The sequence below is a fragment of the Meles meles genome, chromosome 1 (genome assembly GCF_922984935.1).
Source record: "Meles meles chromosome 1, mMelMel3.1 paternal haplotype, whole genome shotgun sequence".
NCBI classification, from domain to species: Eukaryota; Metazoa; Chordata; class Mammalia; order Carnivora; family Mustelidae; genus Meles; species Meles meles.
The window spans coordinates 130,803,123-130,829,567 of NC_060066.1; the positions used below are offsets into that span (position 1 = coordinate 130,803,123).

The 26,445-nt window shown below is 35.6% G+C and overlaps 3 protein-coding genes across 6 annotated transcripts in view; 1 reads left to right on the forward strand and 2 right to left on the reverse strand.

Annotated features, from left to right (window-relative positions):
- Window positions 1–20,890, forward strand: LRRC39 (leucine rich repeat containing 39). The gene is made up of 9 exons (XM_046004911.1): window positions 1–98; window positions 4,137–4,329; window positions 9,519–9,624; window positions 10,657–10,813; window positions 11,398–11,534; window positions 15,160–15,305; window positions 16,022–16,174; window positions 17,322–17,461; window positions 20,835–20,890. Exons 2-9 carry the CDS (start codon window positions 4,217–4,219, stop codon window positions 20,888–20,890), a joined length of 1,008 nt encoding a protein of 335 aa, XP_045860867.1. The 5' UTR covers window positions 1–98; window positions 4,137–4,216.
- LOC123953296 (divergent paired-related homeobox-like) lies at window positions 2,495–3,068 on the reverse strand. The gene is made up of 2 exons (XM_046023470.1): window positions 2,850–3,068; window positions 2,495–2,743 (listed from the first exon to the last, which is right to left on the reverse strand). Exons 1-2 carry the CDS (start codon window positions 3,066–3,068, stop codon window positions 2,495–2,497), a joined length of 468 nt encoding a protein of 155 aa, XP_045879426.1.
- Window positions 19,509–26,445, reverse strand: part of TRMT13 (tRNA methyltransferase 13 homolog) — a 22,637-nt gene continuing 15,700 nt past the window's right edge. Inside the window, exons 9-11 of one of the 4 annotated variants that reach the window (XM_046004837.1) lie at window positions 24,988–25,062; window positions 21,613–22,045; window positions 19,509–21,311 (exon numbers count right to left, since the gene is read on the reverse strand). In XM_046004837.1, coding sequence (XP_045860793.1) covers window positions 21,116–21,311; window positions 21,613–22,045; window positions 24,988–25,062 — 704 coding nt within the window. In that variant the 3' untranslated portion in view covers window positions 19,509–21,115. Of the gene's footprint in view, window positions 21,312–21,612; window positions 22,046–22,231; window positions 22,508–24,987; window positions 25,063–26,445 lie in introns of those variants that run through there. The other 3 variants (XM_046004857.1, XM_046004847.1, XM_046004866.1) reach the window with 3 other exon arrangements.

Below are 26,445 nucleotides of genomic sequence, written 5' to 3' on the forward strand. Positions count from 1 at the left end.
CATCCCAGAGCCACACTGAAAACACTTCTCCCTGAAATCCTCTCTTAGCCGGTCATCACTAACTTGGACCATGTCAGCTTCTGCATCCACTGACAATGGTAAGTATTTTTCAATAACATTCCTTCCCCATTCTTCACATGGAAGGAGATGGCTGATGATGACTTTACTGTGTCTGAATTTGCTAAAATGTACAACTGAATTTGGAATTGAACTGAAAAGTCTCTTTTGGGGTTTTATAGTCATGAGTGCAATTGTTTTCCTTTGGAATACTGATTTCCCTCAAAGTTAGAAACATTTGTTTGTTTGTGGTATTTTTCATTTCTTTCTTTCTTTTGCCTTCAGAAAGTGGACTCTCCTTGCCAAACTATGTGCTTTTCTGTTATGGTAATAATCAAGGTAGAGAACACAATTCTATGCTGGATAGGAGAGATACATATATCATTATTGACTTGTTTTCCTCAAGGGGAAATTGGTCGCTGTTGTAGGAAAGCTGATGGCTGAATGAATTTCAGTGGCAAACTGAAATTTGAGCATATGAATGGTTATATATGTTTAAGAATGATCTTCCTGATATGAGGAAGTGGAGATGCAATGTGGGGGGTTTGGGGGGTAGGAAAAGAATAAATGAAACAAAATGGGATCAGGAGGGAGACAAACCATAAGAGACTCTTAATCTCACAAAACAAACTGAGGGTTGCTGGGGGGAGGGGTACGGGAAAGGGTGGTGGGGTTATGGACATTGGGGAGGGTATGTGCTATGGTGAGTGCTGTGAAGTGTGTAAACCTGGTGATTCACAGACCTGTACCCCTGGGGATAAAAATACATTATACGTTTATTAAAAATTTTTTAAAAATTAAAAAAAAAAGAAATGCACATTTACATGTAGATACTTGGGATATTTAAAAATGTTTTATTATGTGATAAATGATTCAAACTTGCTAAAATCTGAAACAATAAATTGTAGGGTAGGTTGACTGTGATGTCCCCAGGGGTTTGGATGATCAGCATGTATATCCCAAGGTTTCTCGATGGTAAAAAGATCTTGCAGGCTGTTTCTGTGGAAACAGTGCACGCTTTGCTTAAAAATAGAGACCTTTTCCTACTAGTATTCTGCATATTGACAATTATATATCCATCCTCACGTTTTAAACATTTTTGTCCTCTGTAATAGAGTTATTTTGCCATCCCTCTCTGTCTCAGTCTGCCTCACACTGCATACTTTTAAGGAAATAAGCAATTTAGAGAAAATTAATAATGAAAAGCAATAATCTCTACCTCATTCTCTCTATCAATCACTCTAGAAGTAAGCATTTTAAACATTTCAGGATTTAGTCTTCCTTGGTTATCTCCTGTTTTTTGTTTTGTTTTGTTTTGTTTCAAAGGTGGTTATTTCTTATCAACTGTAGGCATTATCTATGGAACTTCATTGTGAAAGACGATGCTTAAGGTCACTTACACCTCCATCGGGTTATATCTTATTTTGAGTTTCTCCCTTGATTACCTTTATAACTTGAAACAAATGCTTTAATCTCTAATTCTCATTCTGTAAAATACAGTGTCTATGACTCCCCACTTTGAAGATGTCGCTATTAGTGTTCTTTCCTTCTACTTCTCTATTTCCTTCTTCCACATTCTGTTTAATTATTTATCTTATATTTTCTTTTTTTAATATATGGGGGTTTTTTTTTTTTAAAGATTTTAGTTATTTATTTGACAGAGATCACAAGTAGCCAGAGAGGCAGGCAGAGAGAGAGGAAGGGAAGAAGGCTCCCCCTGAGAATAGAGCCCGATGCGGGGCTCGATCCCAGAGTCCTGGGATCATGACCTGAGCTGAAGGCAGAGGCTTAACCCACCAAGCCACCCAGGCACCCCTTATTTTATATTTTCAAGATGTGTTATACTTAATACATTCTGTTATTTAGCCATAAATAAGTCATCCTTGCTTTTTGATAGGTTGATTTATTTAAAATTTGATTTCCATCACTCAAAAAGAAACTCTACAGTCACTCATTTGGAAAGCCCCAGGATATCACTAACCTACTGTTTTATTTTTCTCTATGGATCTACATGTTCTGAACTTTTCATATAAATGGGATCGTACATGGTCTTTTGTGTCTGGCCTCTTTCACTGAGCACCCTTTCATTCAAAGTTTATCCATGATGTAGCATGTATTGGTACTTACACATTTTTATGGCTGAATAATATTCCATTGCATGGATATATCCCATTTTGTTTATCCACTTGTCCATTGACAGCCAGTTGTTTCCATTTTTTGGCTCTTCTGAATAATGCTACTTCAAATTTCAGGTAGAAGTTTTTTTGTTTTCATTTGGTTTTGCCTTTTTTTTTTTTTTTTAGTAATCTCATTGTACATATTTATTGATAAAATCTAAAAATTGTCTCCAGCTTTACTGAGATACAAGTGTAAGGTGGACAGTGTGCTGATTTGATACATTTATATATTGCAAAATGATTACCGCCATGGCATTGGCTCACACCTTCATCCTGTCACATGATTGCTTTTTGTGGTGTATGTAATAGAGGATTACAGTTCTGTGTCTTTGGATGAGCAGTGAAGCTTGTGAAAGAATTTGAGATTCCATAATGGGACAAAGGGAGTAGATGTTAAGATCTTGGCAGCAGACAAAATGGACTATGTTGTGACCAACAGAATGGTCTGGAGAGCCTTCAATCAGAGCATATGCTGAGTTGGAAGGAATATATGGGGTGGTCTGTGTACACTAGGGAAGCAGGGTAGGCACCATCCTGGGATCCTGGAGCTGCAGCCATGTGTCTCTTGGAAGAGCTGGTCTTGATTTCCACCCTAGCTAATTGCTGTTATTTGGCTTTCTTGAGTTTTGTTCTGTGGTTCTTGAACCAAACCTGCAGTACAGTGGGTTGGATCTCCAGTTTTGAGGCCATTTCTTTCTGAAGCCTGGCAGCAGGATACGGGTTCTTGCTGAACAAGAATTCCAAATTGGCTAGTTGTTTCTTGGTGAACATGGTTTGTTTCCTTTGTGAATGCCTCTGGTGCTTTTCCTGAGGAAGGTGTCCTGTGCCTGACATCCCAAGATCTAGCTGTGTCCCCATGCTCTGGTTCTGTGTCAAGCCAGGTAGAAGTTTTTGTGTGAACATGTGTTTTTATTTCTCTTGTATATAAATCTAGGCATAGATCTTTTTCTATTTTATACTTTCTTATTTTTTCCCATTTTTATACTAGACATGCCTCTTATAAACAATGCACAGGATTTTGTCTTTTATTTAATTGGACAGTCTTTGTATTAACTTGCAGCACTTAGTAATCAGGAAATACAAATTTGTGACCATAATGAGATTTTATGCAGTAGTTTGTTAGTAAGGATGTGCATCAACAGGGACACTTATACAGTTATAGTAAGAGTATAAATGGGCACAATTACTTTGGAAAAAAATTTGGCTCTATCTTATAAATTTGGACATTCACATATAGTATAATCCAGCAGTTCGTTCTAGGTATAGACCCAATAGAAACAATACCACTTGAGCACCATGCAGATAAAGACAAGAATTTTGGAAACAATATTGCTCATAATAGCAAAACTCTAGTACTCAAATACCCACATTCATTGGGACAGAAGAATTAAATTATGGCATAGTCATACATTTTGGAGATCATGGCATACCAGTATATGAAATGTTTTACTTTATGGAGCTATATAATATCCCATGATATGGATGTGCTATAATTTACTGATCGAAATTTATATTGTGGTGTGCCCGGGTGGCTCAGTAGGTTAAGCGTCTGCCTTCGGCTCAGGTCATGATCCCAGGGTCCAGGGATTTAACCCCACCTCAAGCTCCCTGCTCAGTGGGGAGCCTGCTACTCCTTCTCTCTTCACCCACCCCCCACATCCTCCCTCACACATGTTCTCTCTCTCACTCTACTCTCTCTTCCTCAAATAAATAAATGAAATCTTGAAAGAGAAAAGTGTCCATGGCATAGTATTTTTATGAGGATTATTAAGTGGGAGATGATATGTCAAGTGTATAAAATAGTCTTGGGAACATGGAAAGTGTGCAATAAATATGTTATTATGATCATTTCTGGACCTAGTGAACATTCTGAAACATGTTTTTTTTCTCCACTACAATTAGGTCCTTTTTGAGATGGCATCTGTGACTCAGCTATTCAGAACCTAATGAAGTTGGTGACTCTGTGACAATGTGGAGAAATCATGTCAGAAAATGCAGTTTGTACTGGGGCTGTCAATGCTGTGAAGGAAGTTTGGGAAGAAAGAATAAAGAAACACAATGAAGACCTGAAGCGAGAGAAGGAATTTCAACAGAAGTATGCTTTAACGTGTTTGTTATTTATATTTGGTGAAAATTCAGAATATCATCATTATAGAAAAGAGTGCTTATTAAATGCCTTAATTGTTGAATTTGGCATTTTTATTTACTGAAAACTCAAAATATAACTAAAGGGTACACCCGATTCAATTAAGTGTGGCTATGTGATGGTGGCCACAAAAAGTACAAGTGTCCATATGTGAAAATAGTAGTTATTTTAGGCCCTCAAAGGAGTCCGTTCCATGTTCCTTGAAGTTTGATTAGTATCATTTAGTCCAGTTTTCAGTGATTGCTTGTTCAATATTATATCCTCTAGGCAACATCTAACAAGAGAAGGTAGGAGAGATTCTCACCTATTTGAATAGCCATGAGTTTCAGCCAGGGTCCCTGTGGATCACCCGATACCTTGATCTGGCCTGTACTTAAATAGTTTGGCTCTCATTTCCTCTGCGTTCTTGATATCTACCTATTTTCCTGATTGGATGTCTCCAAAACATTCTATTAATTTCGCAAGAAGAGCCACTTTCCTCATGGATCCCTAAGATTCTCACCCACCAGATGTCTAAGAATCTAATCATTTTTTGTCCTTCAACATATATGAATATTGACCCATTAAAAATGTTATATGTCAATTATATCTCAGTGGAAAAAAGTGCTCCTGTATCAGTTAGCAAGTACCATAAAATTCAACTAGAAATGGCTTAAGGAATAGGGAAGTCCTGAGGCAAGGCAATTCCAAAGGCTGAACAGCTTTCAAGACTGGGTTTATTTTTATTACCTTCTACTGCTAATCTCAGTATGTCAGTTTGGGCCTCAAGTTCTCCTCTGTCCGTGTCACAGGATGACTGGTCCACTTCCAGGCATCACAGCCAGGCATCATTATGTTATCAGAAGAGTGGAAACTATTTCTGTTCCTTCAAGAATGAGGAAGCCTTTCTGAGGCTCTTTAGCAAGCCTCTCCTTCACCTCTCATTGACCAGAACTGGGTCATTTGTACTCTCATAAGCCAGTCCCCTTCTAGGGGAATGGGACTGTATGATTGGTTTAAACAAAATAAGATTTATAGTTGGTTACTTGCGGGGAGGGGGGAGTATAATACTTGGAAATAACAGTTATTCTCCCAGTAAAGAAGAGGGGGAAAGGTTCTGGATCAGCAATTATTTTGTGTCTATTCTCTGTACAAGCAAAAATCTGGATGGGGAGAGGTCATTCTTTCCAACCAAAGCCAATAAAAAAGATACTGATGCTGACAGTGATGAGGGTGGCAGCTTTTTATTATGCACTTACTCTTTACTAGGTACTCTGCTAAGTGGTTTATTTGTAGCATCTCATTTAATCTTCTGAACACACAGAAACAGAGTGTCTTAATGAGGATGGATTGCATTATGAGAGAAGGAAAACCAAAGTAACGTTTTCTTTTTTTAATTTTTTTAAAAATATTTTATTTATTTGAGAGAGAGAGTGGGGAGGGGGGGTGAGGAACAGAGGAAAATGGAAAAAGAGAATCCCAAGCAAACTCCCCACTGAGTGGGAAGCCCGCTGAGGGCCTTGATCTCAGAACTGTAAGATCATGACTTGAGCCGAAATTAAGAGTCAGATGTTTTACTGACTGAGCAGTCCCAGTGCCCCTCAAATAATACCTTCTAAATAAGAGATGTTAACTTTTTTTGGGTATTTGATCTGAGGCTGGAGTAGCACTCCACTGAGTCAGATACTCAGACTTTTATCTTGTTGCTCGACTGTGTGTGGCTTCCTTTCCTAAAGTCACTTAATGGCCTCAAATGATACACCAACTGCAGCCACCATATTTGATCCCAGCTTGCAGGAATTTGCACACACTACTGCTTCTGCTAACATCCCATGGATAGGATCCATATCTAACTGCAAGGATGGCTAAATGAAGTCTTGGCCCAGTTGAATTTAGAGACTCAATTCTTGAGGAAGAAGAGGAGTATCCATCTCTGCCACACATGAATGTTCATTTTTTCCCTTTTCAAGATGGAAAACCTGAGAGATGGGTCTACGTAACTTGTCAAAGATCACACAGCTAATAAATGCAGAACTGGTATTCATACCTGAACAGTCTGATTCAGGAGGCATGATATTTACCTCAGGGCTTTCCCTAGATTAGGCCTTTATATATAAAGCTACTCTTATGAAACAGATGTCATAAACTGGACTCTAGACTACTCTTAATAAATCTTATCTCTTTCTAAAACAGTAGGCAGGGCAGGAATCCTGACTTGCTTCTAAACTCCTGAACTTCCCCTATTACACCTGTTTAGTTAAGAACCATTTAATTGGGGCACCTGGGTGGCTCAGTCGGTTGGGCATCCAACTCTTCATTTTTGGCTCAGGTCATGTTCTCAGAGTTAGGGGATCCAGTTCCTCATCAACTCTGCTTGAGATTCTCTTTCTCTCTCTCCCCCCCTCCCCGACCTCCCCTGCCCCTCATGCACACTCTTTCTCAAATAAGTAAATAAATAAATAAGTAAAATCTTTAAAAAGAAAATAATTTCAGCAACTTCAAATTCTCTCTGTACAAAATAGGTAAGGGATAACAAGGTTAAGGACATAATGTTTCTTCCCTCAGCTAAAGGTGGCTAAAGGTTTATTTCAAAAAGGCTAAAGTTTAAACAGAAATTGACTTCATTGTCTTTTGATGCCAAGCTGTCTTGAAGAAATTAAGCACTTGGGTTAGAGTTGGTGTGGCAAATCTGAGAAAGCATTTAGACTATAATAAAAAGGGTTCACAGGAGGTAGAAATTTTCTATTTAAAATTGAAAGAATGTCCTGCTTTGACTAAATAGTGGATAAATTATAGAACACTAACGGTGGAAGAAATCAGACATTATTTAATCTAAACCCCATTTTAATAGGGCAAGGCCTACATAGGTGGTAGGAGTTGCCCACAGTCACCAAGTTAAGTGATACATTCTAGACTTAGATCACAGAAATTCAGATCCAGAAAGAATTTAGGAATCATTATAGAGATGGAAAGAGACCAGATGAATAATAGTTAGCCTCACTGTAAACTCATTAAGGACAGAGCTTTTTGCATGCACAATGTGCAGCATAGTATTTGGCATATAATTGCTGCTTCATGAATTCTTTAAGTAAAAGTTTAGGGAATAAGACATCTGATTGCACTTGTCATTAAATCCTGTTCTGAAATACAAAGATCTTTTTGGCAATTGACTATTCAAATTAATTAAACCTATGTTCTTTGATAACTGCTTATATTTCTTTATTATGTATCATTTTAAGACACCAAAATTACAAAGATTTCAATTCTAAATTTATTCTTTCTCATTTTTCCTATGCTAAATATTTTCTAGTATAGAAATAAAAATTTTGCAACCTTTTACCAGTTGTTGATATTATTCTTAGGTATGTTTGCAATGAACCAAAAATCAATAGGAATGTGTTTTTAGCATGACAAAGGTTTTATGCATATTTATATCTGAAAAATGAAATCTGAATAAAATTGGAATGTAAGTGTATATAACTTAACTCTGAAGTCGGACTGTATTACTTGAAATTCGTTATAAAGTTATTAACTATCTATGGATTCGATCTCTAAAAATGCGAGTCAAAAAGACAAAGAACTATCTCTTCATGCTCACTAGCTTGGCTGTGATCCAAACCATAGACACTAACAGAAGTAGCCAAGGATATGGAGAAATCGGAAGCCTCATGTGCTGCTGGAGGGAAGGCAAAATGGTACAAGCAATTTGGACATAATTTAGCAATTTCTAGGAAAAAAGTTAAAAATAGAATTATAATAGGATGCAGCAATTCTACTCCTAGGATTATACCCAAGATAAAGGAAAACATATGTCTACATAAAAACTTGTTTTCAAATGTTCATAGTGGCATCATTCATAAGAGCCAATAAGTGGAATTAACCCAAATGTCCATCAGCTGATGAACAGATGTGTTCATCACAATATACATCAACAAATGTGGTATATTCATGCAGTCGAAGATTCTTCTTCTATAAAAAGGACTATAGTACTGAAAGTGTTACAGCATGGGTGAACTCTGAATAAACTTATACTGTGTGGGAAGGCCACATATTGTATAATCCCATTTGCATGAATTGTCCAGAATAGGCAAATTCATAGAAATAGAAAGTAGATCAGGGGTTGCAAAGGAACTGGGAAAAGGAGGAATGGGTGTGGTTTTTTAATTTTATTTTTAAATGTTCTTATTTTATTCCAGTTAGTTAACATACAGTGTTGTCTTAGTTTCCAGTGTACAATATAGTGATCCAATAATTCCCTACAACAGGCGGTGCTCGTCACAAGTGTACTCCTTAATCCCCATCACCTATTTAACCCATCTGTCTGCTTCTTGGTTTGTCCCCCCTCCTTTTCTCCCCCCTTTGCATATCTGTCTTGTTTTTTAAATTCCACATATGAGTAAAATCATATGATATTTGTCTTTCTTGGACTGACATTTCACTTAGCATAATATCCACATTTTTGCAAATGGCATGATTTCATTTTTTTTATGGCTGAGTAATATCCCATATATATGAGTATATATACACATATCTATGCATCTGTATATGTATATATATATATATATACATGTATATATGTATATACCACATCTTCTTTATCCATTCATCAGCTGATGGACACTTGGGCTATTTCCAAAATTTGGCTGTTGTAGATAATGTTGTCGCTTCATATTGGTATTTTTTAATTTCTTGGGTAAATACATAGTAGAGCAATTGCTAGATTGTAGGGTGGTTCTATTTTTAACTTTTTGGAAACTCCATACTGTTTTCTAGAATGACTGCACCAGTTTGCATTGTGCCTGGAGTTTTTTTGAATGATGAAATTGTCTTGGACCAGATAGTGATGTTAGTTGAGAAACTATGAATATATCCAAAACCATTGAGTTGTGTACTTTAAAAGGATTTATACGATATGTGAATTATATGTATCTCAATAAAGCTATTACTTAAAAAATCTCTGGAGAGTTATGACACTTTCAAAACTTAAATATAGGACACTTATGATACTAATCATATTTATAATTCTTACAAAACAACTTCTTTTCTAATTTCCAGATACTATCGATCAGATGATTGTTTTGACGGATCACTTTTTATGTAAAAGTGAACGCTACCTGTGTATGTCATTATTGGTGAACTAAAATGTTGTTTTCTCTTAGGCTAGTGAGGATCTGGGAAGAACGAGTAAGCTTAACCAAGCTAAAAGAAAAAGTCATCAGGGAAGATGGAAGAGTCATTTTGAAAATAGAAAAAGAAGAATGGAAGGTAAGCTTCATAGAAGTAATATTCTTTTGTATTTTGCATTTTGTGGGATAGTTAAGAAAATGATTCTGAGAGTGTGTGATTAAGTCCAGAATCGTTAGAAATTCTAATTTTAATAATACACCAAATGAATTTGGGCAACATGAACAAATGAAAAGAAATATAACTTCATTTTTTTTTTTTTTGAAAAAACTCAATCAGTTTGCTTCAACTCTGCCTAAACTTAAGTCATTTGCAATTTTTCTCCTATTAATCCTACTAGTAAGCAACTTCTCATTTTCCATAAAAAAGATGACCATCTGCCTAACAAAAATCATATAACGTTTCCAAAACAAATACTGAGCTTAAAGTCCACAAAATGGAATAGGATATTCACCTTATTCTAGGTCTACTACTTGATTCATATTCTCTCTCATAAATATACACATGCAGTTGCTTGATTACATTAGTCATGCTCTGATTTTTATAAGGTTATTTATACTTTGGGTCAGTGTTTGTTTTCATACATGTAGGTATAGTTAGTTAGTGGTTTATTTTCTCTGGGCTATTTTAGGTTGAAAAGGAAAAGGCATAGAGTTCCAAAAGGTTGAAACTCTTAAAACCTTTAAATAAAAAATATGTAAAAAACTTAGAAAATATTTCAAAATATAAGGCAGAGAGAAATTTGAATTATTGAGTAAAATGATTTTTGTTTCTCTAACCACCACATTCTCATTTTCAACTACATATGTACTCTAAAAAAGCCTAATACAACAATATCTTTAGATATTGATATATGGGTGTGCACTATTGACCAAAATACATTATCTTTGCTTATTGTGATAGGGGTTTGAAGGTTTACTACCCCTACCTCCAAAGTAGAGGTCTTAAAACTTGGAAGTAACATAAATATATGGGAAATATAACCCATTATGGGAAAAATAATCCAAAAACCACAAATCAAGTAATATCTCTACAATTATATTTCAGTGTGACATGATACTAAAATAATTTTAGTAATATGGTAATTCTGTCATTTCTTTTACTTGAGTTTAGACCCTCCCTTCTTCTCTACTAAAACTACGTCAGCTACAGGAGTGGCAACTTCATAGAACTGGTTTATTGAAAATTCCTGAATTCATTGGAAGATTCCAGAACCTCATTGTATTAGATTTATCTCGAAACACAATTTCAGAGATACCTCGAGGAATTGGTAAGGAAGATTGGCTTTATTCCCTCATTTTTTTCTGAGAATTTTTTTGATATATAGAATAATGACATCATTTTTACATAGCCCTGAGTCTTGAGAAAATTGTAGACATCTAAATTGAAGCTTTCAGAAGATCCAAGTTTCTGGGATTTACAGAAGCAATTTAAGATAAGATTTCAAGGCAAGAAAAGTCTCTTTGGAAACATTGTATATATTCTGGAAACAATGTCTTTTGTTCAGTTAATCCTCCTAGAAGAAAACAGGTTGAAGGCAAGAAAGATAAATTCCTTAGATGAGAAAAAAATCTCCAAGTGGAAAATTTGCCACAATATAGGAGATGAAACAAGATGAAAAAAAACCCACACACATATTTTTTGCTTATAGCGCAGATAAACCCCCTTATTTTTAGAAGGGGCAGCGCAGATAAACCCCCTTATTTTTAGAAAGGGCAGGACACAAACTGGGAAAAGGGAAGAACCTGAGAAGAATGATTTGCCAATATGAAACTGGCAAGTAAGTTATGCTGTCATAACTGGAAACATTATTTTATATCCATCTGCTCTCTATTGTGTATTATTTTTTTGTAGGACTGCTCACTAAACTTCAAGAGCTGATTCTTAGTTACAACAAAATCAAGACTGTTCCCAGGGAACTAAGTCATTGTGCCAGCTTGGAGAAACTAGAACTTGCTGTAAACAGAGACATCTGTGATCTTCCACAAGAGGTCAGAAAGACATCAGTGTCTATGACTTTATTCTCCACCTACAACTGGTTTACTTCTCAACCGTGCGATTGCCAAAAATACACTAATGAAGCAATGCTATAAACTTTATTTCAGAAAATATTTAGTGTAATCATTTCCTATTACTATAACATATTTTTATTTAGAGAAATACCTACTTAGCATAAAAGATATTTCTATTATTGTCACAGTACAGACATCATTTGTGATCTCCTTAAAGGCCAGAGCAAGAGTTTTCCTTATTTCTATCTCCAGAATTGAAGGCACAGCCTAAGTTGCAGTTGTTACTTAATAAATGCTTATTGGATAAATGATTACCACAAAGCACAGACAATGTGGTGAGGGAGAATCTCTTTTGTTTACTACTTGGTGTTTATAGAGTGATCAGCGTCTGAGATAGAGGTGAAGTGGTAAGAAATGAATTCTTCAGTATCAGAAAAGTGTTTCTTTGCTAGTTTCTTAATTTCTGCCAAGTAAAAGCAAAGCAATGGTTTGCAGAGCCTTCAAACTTCGATTTGGTATGATGACTTGTTATTAGTAAAACCAAGCGGATCACAGAGATATAGACACTTTCAAACATATTTCAAATGTATTTAATGATCTTAACAATCAGCAAATTTCCAAGGTATTAACTTTGCAAGACGAAACATAAGAAACATAGTAAGACTCAAAACAAAATAGAAAGCCTATTCCCTTCTCCCATTCTCCACTATTTTTTGTGAGAATACCACTTTTTTCTCCCACACCAGTAAATATATCACCAATTATTGTTGCTCTTGCAGATGAGACATAGTTTCTACATTTATATCTGTCTCCTCTTTTAATAGTTCAACTTAATGAAATGTAAGCACTTATTTATGATGAAAGTGATGATCACAGCGACAATTTCTTTATAAGAAATTTATAAGAGGGCAAATAAATATTTTATTTTGAACTTTTTAAAAAAAGTAATATATAATGTATTATTTGCTTCAGGGCTACAGGTCTGTGAATCATCAGTCTTAACCCAATTCCCAGCACTCACCAGGACACATCCCCTCCCCAATGTCCATAACCCAGCCACCCTATCCCACCCCCCAGCAACCCGCAGTTTGTTTCCTGAGCTTAAGAGTCTTTTATGGTTTGTCTTATTTTGAACTTCTAATTCCTGTGATTTTCTTTCTAGTATTGGCTCCATCACTAAAAATGCTGTATGAATTTGGGCATGTGTTTACCTTAATTTTTTCACATAAGAAATAGGTTTTATTGCGGGCACCTGAGTGGCTGATTCAGTTAAGTGTCTGCCTTTGGCTTGGTCATGATCCCAGGGTCCGGGGATGGAGCTCCGCATTGGGCTCCCTGCTCAGCAGGAAGCCTGCTTCTCCCTCTCCCATCCCACTCCCCCTGCTTGTGTTCCCTTTCTTGCTATGTTTCTCTCTGTCAAATAAATAAATAAAATATTTAAAAAATACATTTTATTGGAACAAATACTGAACTGAGATCTTAAGCCTGGGATTACTTCCAAGTATGACCTCTAAGTTAGCTGGGTAGCCTTGAACTCACCACTTTCTATAAGGTCTCAATTTTCACATATGCAAAGTAAGGACTTATTATAATGTTAATATCTTTCAATATGAAATCAAAGGATTCTAGTAGGACTGAGAAATCAGTAACAGGAAGAGACTTATCTCTCAGCCACTACATTGCACATACTGTATAAACACAAACATATTTACGCCAATGTGAGAACAACCTTTCTATACTCCATTCTAAACCACTGAAAAATTTTAAAGTCTGATGAGAGATTTTGAAAAAAATGTTTTCTTTGTGACTTGAATTCTAAAGCTGGACAAACGTTACCTACTAAATGGAAACCTCCTGTTTTTTGCATTGCCCACAAAACACTGTATTTGTGCTTTTTTATTTGTGTGATGTTAAAGATATGGAACAAATCTTAACATTCCCGGAGATAAAAATAAAACAGAACTTGCCTAGATAAATGGGAATATTTTTGGAAAAGTTAACTGAATTCTCACATTTTGAAACTTGTACTACAGTGTTATACAGAAAGTTTAGAAATTTTGTGGCTTTAGGTCCATGAAAACTTGAGTGCACATCACCCATCATTTCTAGTTACATGGCTTCTCTCAACCACTTTGTCCATAAAACAGAAATAAGATATTTATCTTAGAGGGTGCCTGGGTGGCTCAGTTGGCTAGGCGACTGCCTTCAGCTCAGGTCATGATCCCGGAGTCCCGGGATTGAATCCTGCATCGGGTTCCCAGCTCCATGGGGAGTCTGCTTCTCCCTCTGACCTTCTCCCCTCTCATGCTCTCTCTCAAATAAATAAATAAAATCTTTAAAAAAAAAGATATTTAACTTAGAAAGTTGATGAATAAACTAGAGTTGTAAGCATCAACATGAATACACTGAGACACTGATATTAAAAGAAAAAAGCTATTTCAGGGATGTACAGTTTCATAATCTTCAAATAAAAATACTAACTTTTGTTCGTGAAAACATATTAATAGTGATTACAGAAAAATATATAAAAACATATATTTACGGGATACCTGGGTGGCTCAGTGGGTTAAGCCTCTGCCTTTGGCTCAGGTCATGATCTTGGGGTCCTGGGATCGAGCTCCGCATCAGGCTCTCTGCTCAGTGGGGAGCCTGCTTCCCCCTCTCTCTCTGCCTGCCTCTCTGCCTACTTGTGATTTCTCTCACTGTCAAATAAATAAATAAAATCTTAAAAAACAAAAAACCCCCCATATATTTACATATGTAACGAAAACAAGAAAACACGCATAGGAATAATAAATACCAAATTCAGGAGAGGGGTTCCCTCTGGAAAGGAAGAAGGGAGAAACACATAGAAGGCAGTCAGTCATATCAATATATTTTCTTTCTTTTTTTAAGGATTTATTTGAGAGAGAGAGAGTGAGTGGAGGAGGGTGCAGAGGGAGAGAATTCCAAGCAGACTCCCTGAGTGTGGAGCTCAGGGTGGGGAGGGTGGGGGAGTGGGGGCTGGAGGATGGGGAGGTGCAGTGGGCATCTCAAGACTGATGAGGTCATGACCTGAGCCGAAACCAAGTCAGTTGCTTAGCTGACTAGAGCCATCCAGGCACCCCTGAATATATCTTCTTTCTTAAGCTGAGCACACTGGTGTTTGGGATGTTATGCTTAATAAATTTCCATTGATGTTTTCATTGAAAAAATAAAATTAATAAATAGTAAGTGCTCTGAGATAGCATACTTAAAGCATCAGGCACAAAAAAAAAGGGTTCAATAAAGATAAGTATTATTTTGAACTTTGGGTTTTCCCATACACATCTCAAATGCAGGATGAAAGGAAAATGCAAGCACAAGCAGGTTCTGTAAAGGCTGGAACTTGGGTATTTGGAAGATAAATTTTCTTTGAATAGATGAGCTTTCTGTACGAGTTTTTCAATTCTCTGGAGGTTATTTAGATTTATTTTTATTTCAAAGTTCTTGTGGACGACGAGGACTAAGGAAAGCCCAAGCATAATGTGAACATTCGTTGATGTGAGACAGCTCTACCAATGTGAGTGTTCTAGCAGTTTACATTGTGGACATTCGTTTTGAAAAACCTTGCTTACCTCTTCAGCTCAGCAATTTGTTAAAGCTTACGCACCTTGATTTGAGTATGAACAACTTTACTATAATCCCTCTGGCTGTGTTGAACATGCCTGCTCTCGAATGGCTTGACCTGGGAAGCAACAGACTTGCACAACTTCCTGATACTATAGAAAGGTAAAGTATATGATATTCTGTGCTATTACCAGATGTGTTGAGCCATCCATAATAAATAACAGAGGAAACAAAGGGGAACCCAAGTGGAATCAATCACAAGAGATCCATGTAGTACTAAATATGCTACCTTTAAACAACATTTTCATTTACTTAAGTATAAGGGCTTTGGAGAGAAAAACTGGCTCTCTGACTTCAACGTGTTGACATGAATACGTGCAATAACAACATTACTTAGTGCATGCCAGGCTCTCTGGGCTTTACAAATGGATGAGGAAACCAATGTAGAGATGTTGGCTAAATTGCTCAAGATCGCACTATAGTGTGAACCTAGGCAGCCTGGCCCAGAGTCCAGGCTGTTTGCCATAAAGCATACTTGTCTTGCCCAGCTAGGCAGACTAATAATTTCTGAATTTTCTCTTAACCATCTAGTTCAGACTTGATAACATTTATAGCCATTTTTTCAGAACTCCCATGAGAACAGTGAAGAATTATAAAATGTGTTGATTTCCTTTATACCACCACATGCTGAGAAGTGTACTGTAGGGATTAACCCTCCAGTGCAGTTTCCCTAATAATCAGGTAATGTGAAGTCAGTTAAGTCAACTGGTACACCGGTTAAGAGATGTTATGAAAGATGACATTTGTTTCTTTTTAGGTAGTAAGAACCAGTATGTTCATATCATGTATGATTAATCGCAGAAACCTCTTTTAATTAGAATGCAGAGTCTACATACATTATGGCTACAACGGAATGAAATAACATGCTTGCCAGAAACAATCAGCAATATGAAAAATCTGGGTACTCTTGTTCTCAGCAACAATAAACTGCAAGATATTCCAGTGTGCATGGAAGAGATGACCAATCTGAGGTAAAAGTTGTAGGCATAGAACTGACATGTTCCTTTCTGGCTGCAGAACAAAGTAATATAGAGAAAATATTATTAGTAGATTTGAATTCTCATTCATATGAATGAATACATTTAAAAAAATTTCCAACTTTGAAATCCTATAATTTATAAGTAGGGTTCATGTAATACTAGCCAAAATTATCCAAGAAAGAATCCTTGAAACTAAAGTCATACTGGGATTGTGAGCTTTCAGGAATGTGCTCAGCTGGTGACATTTTTATGAAAATCATCTTTGGAACTGGTAACAAACCTCATCTATAAATAAAAATCAAAAGCATAAAAATAGTGCTTATTTTCCTTCTAAATGACTACAGTGGACACGCAATTATGTTACAGATAGAATAAATAAAACGTTTTACTAAGTTATTAACTCTCAGAACTCCCTCAAATGTCTTCCTTTCAAAATTTTGTTTCCTGACAGAGAACATAAGATGTGAGAATTCACATCAAATCCCACAATTCCCATAACAAAATCATTCATCCATTCATTCATTCACCTATTCAGGAGCTACTGAGTCCTGTACCTGATGAAGATACAGTGATATATAAGACACAAGTCTATATAATATGTGAAATCTTCAAGGTCATAGCATTAATTGTATATTTGAAATGCACTGGATTTGCTCTGGGAAGTTAAACTTCATATTAAATACATGCGAGGGACTAATAGTCACTTCAATAAGCTTTGACAATGAGTTGTCTAAAGCTATTTTTTTCCCCTTCTGGAAAAAACTTATAAGATTCTTTTTTTTTTAAAAGATTTTATTTATTTATTTGACAGAGAGAGATCACAAGTAGGCAGAGAGGAAGGCAGAGAGAGGGGAAGGGAAGTAGGCTCCCAGCGAAACAGAGAGCCCAACGCGGGGCTCGATCCCAGGACACTGGGACCATGACCTGAGCCGAAGGCAGAGGCTTTAACCCACTGAGCCACCCAGGTGCCCCGAGACTTAGAAGATTCTTAAGATTTATTACATTTTATCAAAATGTTCGGTTACTGAAATCAGTTAAAAAGAAGTAATTTAGTGTATTACCATTTGATCTTTCCCCAGGGAAATAAATGTACACTTCTATGGCATCTATAAAAATACTGTTTTTCGGTGAACTGCAGGTTTGTCAACTTCAGAGACAACCCATTGAAAGTGGAAGTAACACTTCCTCCCAGTGAAAGCACAGAAGAGGAGGAGGAACGGGAATTATTTGGCCTTCAGTTTATGCATGCATATATACAAGAATCCCGGAGAAGAGCAGGTATGGCATTTTTCTATAACACACATGAAATATTTGATAGAGGAATATATATATATATATATATATATATACATTATATATATATATACACATTATATATATATACACATTATATATATATACACATTATATATATATACACACATTATATATATATATACACACATTATATATATATACGTATAATACATATACGTATATATACGTATATATATATATGTAAATTCCTTTATGGATTTCTCATTCCATTTTATCTTTTCTGTCAAATTTTGTCTCTTGGTCAACATTGTGGGAGGAAAAAAACTGAACTTCCAATCTGCTCACAGTTTTGAAAAAGGCTTGGAGAGAAGTTGTAAAGGTGTTGAAAGTTCTTCGAGTGTGGGGTGCCTGGGTGGCTCAGTGGGTTAAAGCCTCTGCCTTCAGCTCAGGTCATGATCCCAGAGTCCTGGGATCGAGCCCCACATCGGGCTCTCTGCTCTGCAGGGAGCCTGCTTCCGAGCCTGCTTCCTCCTCTCTCTCTGCCTACTTGTGATCTCTGTCTGTCAAATAAATTAAAAAAAAAAAAATACACAAGATACCCACCTTTAAAAAAAAAAAAAAAAGTTCTTCGAGTGGTGACAAGAAACATTTTTCTTTAGCCAAATACTTGAAGCACAACCAAGTGAATGAAGATGTTACTCTTTTATTTTTTTTAAGATTTTAATTTATTCACTTGAGAGAACACACGCTGGGGGGTTGGAAGAGAGAGGGAGGGAGAAGCAGACTCCCTGCTGAGCAGGCAGCCTGACACAGGGCTAGATCCCAAGACCCTGAGATCATGACCTGAGCCAAAGGCAGATGCTTAACCGACTGAGCCATCCAGGTGTCCCTGAAGATGTGATTCTTAAAACTTCACTACCTCTTTCTATCAGTTTGTCATATATTTCATTACCTTCCCTGTCATTTCCTCTTTTTCTATAGTCCATAAATAGCAATACAATTATTTTGCCTAGGAGTGAAAAATATTAAGAGAACACAGATTTTAAGCCAATAGTTAAAATGTGAGGTTTTGATATATAGATTTCAATCATTTAGTCTCTGATAATTAAGAATTAAACCACTTTTTCACTGAAGGAAAGCCTTTAACTCAAACCAAGAAGAGGCCAAAAAGATAATTCTATTAATAAAACTAATGAAAGAATAGTACAGTAATAGAAATCAGTTTTATAATACCATAAAACATAAAGAGTTATTGAATCAAAAGTTCAAATATAATTTATCTTCACATAGTTGCTTTGGGGAAGGAGTATAATCCAAGCAAATGACAGTGTTTTAGCTAGAATAAATAATTTTTTACTAACATCCAGTGGCAGATATTAGGAAATGGTCATCTGATCTGTGGTAGCAAGTTACAGAAACAACAGCAAGGAAAAATAGACTGGGAGACAAGTAAAGTTACAGTTTGGGGCATTGTTTGGGGTATAAATACATAAAAAACCAGATAGTAGATAGAATTGATGAATGAATGATGGGGAATGAGAGGACCTCAAGAATAACCTGTTTTTGGTTAGAGCAACTAGATGGATGGTGATGCTGAGATGAAGTGGTAGGAAGTGGAAGATGAGGAAATTTGATATAGTTGTGGGACATGTAGGAAGAGGTAGTTGTTTGGATGAATTTGAAAGTTCAAGAAGGGGTTTACTGTCCCTGTAAATTTGGCAGTCAAGGAATAGCAATATACATATCCCACAAAGTTACTTTCTTATGTTATCTTAAGGGAAATAAATAAGTTTGGGGAAAACAAGAATCTTGACCTATAGCTTGTTGAAGGACAAGCTCATCTGCCCATAAAGTACTTGGTACCATTGTCAGAAACATCATGAAGCTAAATGGGCACAGGACTATTATAACTATTGAGTGCATGTGTATGTTTTGTGAAACGTAATTGAGATTATGCCTGTTGTAGAATATTTTTTATTCCTTGGCATAAATTGTTAAATGATGCAAAACAGATTGTATGACACAAATTAGCATTGCCTGACCCAATAAAATCACGCAAATTACCAAATGATGTCTATTACCTTTATTTATGTTCTCTTGATTGGGCAGCATGAATAATGAACTTGAGAAATAATCCAAACTATCTTACTTTAATAATATTTGGCACAGAACTTATAAAAAGAGAAAAAAGTTACAACTTAAGCAGAGATAATTAAACCAAGTTTGCCTATTGCTATTAAAAATAGATTTGTGAATTAGTATTATTAATGTATTTATTGAGTACTTACACTGTGCTTGGAGCTGTTTTTAGTATTTTACACGTGTCATCTCATTTGTTACAACAACCTTGTGAGGTAGGTAGTATTATTATTATCTTCATCATCTTCAGTTTAAAAAGGGAAATTGAGGCACAAAGAGATTAAGTAGTTGTGCAAAGTCATACACTGAGGTGGTAGGGCAGGATCTGAACCTAGGTAGTCTTATAAAACATAGGAGATAAAGTGGAAAAGCCAGGAATTCAAAATGCGTTAGGCTTCTATTTTACAATTCATGTGATCATAAATCTATAGAATAAAAAAGTTACCTAAGAATATCATTATAGTACCTAAAATTATTAATTCTGATCTTTGTCTTGGCAAAGGTACCAATGATTAAGACAATTTTTACAAATAAAGACAGAAATACATGAAGCATAACATGAAGACAGTAACAGTCTTTACTCTATGTTTGGCTTAATATTTGCTTATGCATAGAAACTGCTTATATGTTAAATAAGGCCTAAGTGTGAGGTGGTTTTTGGTTTCATTATCTAATTTCCATTTTATTCCAAATTATTTTCTCAAAAGGAGAGAATATACTTATAATTGTGCTTATATGTATAAAAATGTCCTTTTAAAAGATGTGATAATTAACTTCAGAAGTTATTTCAAGTTTCAACTTAATTTGTGAATGAGGTTTATAAGTTATCTTTTTGGAAGTTCTAACTAATTATTCAATTAAAAAAATGAAGTGAAACAGTTTATTTCCCTTGAAAACCTTCTCTTCAGTTTTGCTGTTTGTCATGGATAAATTCAGATAACACATAAATACATGTATGGCTCTGGTAACCTGAAGGTGAATTCATTAATGATTGTGAACATCTCTGAATTTCTTTGGATTAGGAATAAAAAAAATCACAATTGATTATACTTTCCAGATGAGAATGGACAAAAAAAATCCATATATAAGCCAAGTTCTCAGACAGGCCCTTGTTACAAATGGACAATTGATCATACATCTTGAACTTGAGAAGTAAAAAGTATTAAATAAAACCAAAGGACAATAAATTTCCAAAATTAATACAAATATAAAGCTAATGGGCTAGTTGTGTATTGATGTGTTATGTGTATTTCAGATAACCAAGTCAACTGTTCAACTACTTTACCAATCTCTATAAATACTGATGGATAATATAACTCAAGATACCCTGCTGAAGAGAATTACTTTGAGAATGTGGTGAATTTGCTAACATTTGGACTTGTAAGTAAAAAACAAAGCTATTACCAAAGTTCAGTGAAGCCACAATATTTTTTAAAGTTCACATCTCTACTACGTAAAGTATATTTCATTAATATAAAAATACAACTAAAAATTTTTTTTTTTGGTGGAAGACGGATGTTCACAATTTCTTTTCCATTAAGCAGTTGTTTCTGGTGATGAAGAATGATTTGGTAAAGCAGTTAACAATACATTTTCCAAAGACACCAGAGGATCTGTATAATACTGTAAAGCAGGACTGAATCCTTTCTGCTGTAAATACTCGACTCGGCCTTGGTCAATCAGCAATTTACAAAGATGCCCTATTTTCTTCTTCTCTTCAACAGTAAGGAACCTAAACCAAATAAATACAAAACATTGTTAAAATCTGTAAAAGTTTACTAAAAGTTATTTTAGTCACTACTATGTATTGATAAGTTCTGAAGTAACCTGCAATATACTAGGTGCTACATCCCATGCTTCCAAAAGACGTTTTATTTATGCCACAATAAAAGTGTATCTTAATGTATTTTAAAACTGGATAGTAAAATACATTTTCATGAACAGATTCTTGGGGACATTTTATCTAAAAAGAAAGTCCAGCAATAACAAAACATTTCTGCCCTGGTGTCGTGCATTTCTAAGAAATCACTTACCCAGGCGCACTCCCACTACTTTCGTCTGTGATTCGGCATCCCCCGTCGTCATGCTCTTCACTGTCATCGTTCTGCTCATCTTTTCTCTTTGTGCTGAGACTGGAGGCTTCCAAAGATGTTTTTCGCATCCCACAAGTCGCCCAACTACTCATTCGCTGGAAGTAGTGGAATTCCACTGCTCCAAGGCCTAGAGCCCTGAAATACTCTTTGCCCACATAATGTCTCCAATCACACCTGTGGTGACAACAGAGTGCAATAACAATGCCAGCCACAGGGCTCCACTTCTCTGGGACATTTTTCTCATTTCCTTTCTTGGCCACAGTGTTAATTTCTTTTCCTGTTTTATCATTCTTTATGCGTTTGGCTAAAGGTTCTTCATTCCTTTCCTCACAACTGGCAGCATAGGTTTCAACCAAACATCGTAATGCAAGATCTGCAAACACAATTATGTGGCCCCCCCAAACCACAGCATCTTTAAAAATAAGTATTTTTTACATTTATTCAGCAGTATGGTTTCTAAAATCCCCAAAACAAAAAACCTGTTTAGCTTTATACTTGTAAGAATTCTTCCATGGGGAAAAAAAAAAAAGAATTCTTCCATGAATTATCAATTTTGCTCATATTTGCTGTTTTCTCATTAGCATCTCATTTTCACTGATTTATTCTACGTCCCCCCAAAACTGGCTGAAGCTTAAGTTCTACAGTCTGTAAAAACTTTTAGTCCAACTAATCAACTTGGCTCTCATTTCTCCTACTCTAGCTGAGGAAAACGACTTGAATAGGAAAAAAATCATTGATCTACACTTACATTCCAGGAAGTTTTGAGCTTAAGAAACCTAAAGTAAGAATAGAGGGAAAAGGCATCTTCTGATTAGACTGATGTTAGGTGTCAGTCCTGAAACATACAATATTCACAGCAAATCCTGAGAAGCTGAAGAGTTGGTAAGAGGGAGCCATTCTATGGAAATGTAGGCCTTGCTGAGCAGCCTTATGTATTTATGCATTCATTCAGTAATAACTGAATGCCTTTCACGTGCAAGCTTTGTGAATGTAATGATGACTATATATATAAACGTCCAAGGTGGATGTATTCCACTTTCAAAAGAGTTTTAAACTTAAAAGCTAAACAAATAGATTTTTTGAAGACTATGACTATTTCCCAGTGAAGACTGCTCTATGGTTGACAATATTGGGAAGACCCCAAATATATACTGTAAAACAAACAAAAAAACCAGAAAACATATTTTCTGTCTGATCAGACCAGCATGCTGTGTCTATTCAATCAAAAACATATTTTAAAATTTTATTACCCTAAGATGTCACCAGTGACTATTAAATGACTTAGTATTTTACTAGTAAATTTAATTCAATATATGAGTTGAAGTCAAAAAACACTGGGAGAAAGGGATTTTCATAACTATTATTAACTGACAAAATATATTCCAGTTAGTTTTATTTATATTGGACTTAAGTAAATGAATTTCAGAAATGTGAATAAACAGAAAAATTATTAGAAGAATGAAGTTATTTTAGAATCAGAAGGAGCTTTTAACAATCTATTTTAACCCCCCCTTTACAAAGAACTTAAAGGACAAAGTGACATACCAAAGAAAGGGACTAGGAAACAGCAAATTCGTGGTCAAGATTATTCATTCATGCACGGAAATGCTTACTGTTTCTATTATATGCCAACCATCATGTTAGAACACTCCCTGTGTGCCAAAAATTCACAGCATAGTGGGAGAATTATAATATAAATTATAATATAATTATAATATATAATATAAGCTAGAATTATATAACAGACAACTAAAATATCATAAAGATATGTGGATGGGATTATGATAAACACTAAGGAAATCAGAACTTGACACAGTACAATACATGGGAAAAGTACACAGGATTTCTATTTGCTGACCAGCAGAGCTTCAGGCAGGAAGCGTTAAAGGCTGGAAGGCAGAGGCCAGACTGACAGCCGGTCGTCCTGTTAAAGAGCTTAGACTTTATGCTCCAAGTATTAGGAGCTACTGAAGAGTTTAAGACATATTAAGTATGTAGCCAAGGGGTCTAAATATTAATAATTAAAGAACAGGTAGTGGAAGGACACCATGAGAGAAAGAAGGGCATAGATGTAGTAGAAGAACCAGGAAAGAAGAATGTCACAATAGAGAAGGGAATAAAATTTCAAGAAGGGCAAGCAACCAGGATGCCTATCTGGCTTAGGCTGAAGAGCATACAACTCTTGACCTCACGGGCACGAGTTCAAGTCCCACGCTGGGTGTGAAGATTACTCAAATTAAAAATAATAATAATAAAAATTTTTAAAAGGGCAAGCAACTACAGCAGAGATTTGTCAGTAAGATAAGAATAAGAGGGATGAAGGAAAATTTCAGACAGAGTGACTTAAGAGGGGACAGTGTGTGGAACAATGAAAATGGACAATATAGATTATATTTTTGATGAACTTGGGTCAGATGGGTAAGAGTAAATGAGTGCGCTCTTTACCCTTTCCCCAGGACAGAACTGGTTTGTGCCAGAAGGCTCTTAGGAGGGTCAAATGATATAAAGTACACGAAAGTCATCTTAAAAACCATGAGGACAACACAAGCCATTTCCCAGCCAACCTGAATAATGTCTAATGGAGGCTCCAATTTCCTTGTATGGGAGTTGATGAAACAAGCAGAAGCCAGGGAGATGTAATAATAATTAACATTCACTAATATGTGCCAGACATTTACATGTAACCTGGTAAATTATATGTTATCTCTGTTTTACAGATGAGATAACCAAAGCTCAGAAAGTTTAAGTAACTTGCAAAGGTTACACTGCACAGCTGATTTCCAGACTATCCAATTTCAAAGCCCATGTTCTTTCTACCTTAGCATGCTACCCCTGACGGATGTGCTAAAATAAGACATCTTGTATTTTTTATCTAATATTTCTTTTCTCATTTTCCCCAGAATCCTGGTACATATAATCATCTTCTAGTAGTAGAGGTTTCAGAGTCCTTCCCAAGCAACTTCTTGAAAATATCAGTAGCTTCTGGAGTAGAATCATACAGTTTCCATAAATGATTTGTTTCCTTTTTGGTTGAAATATGACCCAAAAAGCTTTAAGTCTTTTTAAGTCTATTTACATCTAAATGACTCAGTATTTACATGTAACACTCTTGATTCATCCTGCAAAATGGCCAAAATAAGGAGATAAATAAGAAAACTCTGTATCTGATCTAACATAGGGCCAGTGCTACTATGAAGATTAATCCGTTGTAAGCATACATGATATAAGCTAACTCAAGAGACTATTTCAATGACTAGGACCATGTTAAGCTAAAACTTAAGTGTGTTCATCTAGATTATTAGTATGTTTACATACCTGTTGCCACACCACACAGATGCTTTCCAATTCCTACCACAGGTAGTTTTTCTTTGCTTAGCAAAGGAATCTTATCTGAAATAAAAGGAAATGAGAACCAAGTCAGCATTCTTGTGAGATGAGACATTACCAAGGCCTCCTGAAAGACAAAACTAATTTAAATCTTTGAATTTAAGGGCTGAAAGAGACTCAAACAAAAACTTCTCACTTTATAGCTGTGGAATAAGAGACTCACAGATGTAGTGACCTGATAAGCAACACAGAGGGCTGCTGACCAGCCAGAATTAAAATTAAAGTTTCTTTCTTCTTTTTCCCCCCTTTATTTCCCTCTTGCCCCTGGTGGGGCCTCTACTCCCAAGGTAAAGTTTCTTGACTCTTGGGACAGTATTATTTCTTCTATACTGACTCAGGACTTTCCCCGTATAAGCCTTACTCTGCTAAATATTAACTCATTGATAAAAGAAGTCAAAGCTTCCCCTGCTACAAGATTTTGAACAAATAATACATATGATAAACATTTGTGAATAACATTATAAAATTTATAAAATAAAATTTATAAAATAAATTTATTTATAAAATATATATTTATATATATATATATATATATATAAATTTATTTATAAAATAAAAATGAATATAAAATATTCAGATTGAACTATACACTTTACTGTACCTTGATGCTCAAAAATAAGATTATTATTTTAGCTTTTCACATGTTTTTTAAAAAAAGAAAATATTCAGTGTGCCTGGGTGGCTCAGTGGGTTAAGCCTTTGCCTTTAGCTCTGGTCATGATCTCAGGGTCCTGGGATGGAGCCCTGCATTGGGCTCTCTGCTCAGTGAGGAGCCTGCTTCCCCCCACCCCCTGCCTGCCTCTCTGCCTACTTGTGATCTCTCTCTCTGCCAAATAAATAAATTTTTAAAAAATTTTTTAAAAATTAAAAAAAATATATTCATAACAGTCCTGAAAAAGTAAAAAAAAAAAAAAAGGGTCCACAAGGTAATGCAGTAAGATGTAATATATCACAGTTGTGGTATGCCCTCATCCCACCCCCCATTTATTTTCCTTTTTTTAAGATTCTGAAATGTAAAGTATGCTTCCTCCTACAAATCCAGCAACAGCATCTATCATAGTCAACAGTCCAATGGAGGTACTTAGTAAATATTTCAACCATTCTATTGCTTGCTTTCAAATGTTAGTATATTATATGCCAGGAGAAAAGGGTACCAAGTAGAATAGTTCGCCTGTGTCAGCAAATATAGAAGTTTAAATTAAGGTAGTTCAAGAAACTGACCATCAATTAGGATGAAGGGAAAGGATGTCTAAGAAAGCCCTTCTGTTTTATGCTTAAAAATTACCTTATTTCCTCTATTTCTTTTCTTTTTTTTTTAAAGATTTTTTTTTTTTAAGATTTTATTTATTTACTTGTCAGAGAGAGAATGAGCGCACAAACAGGGAG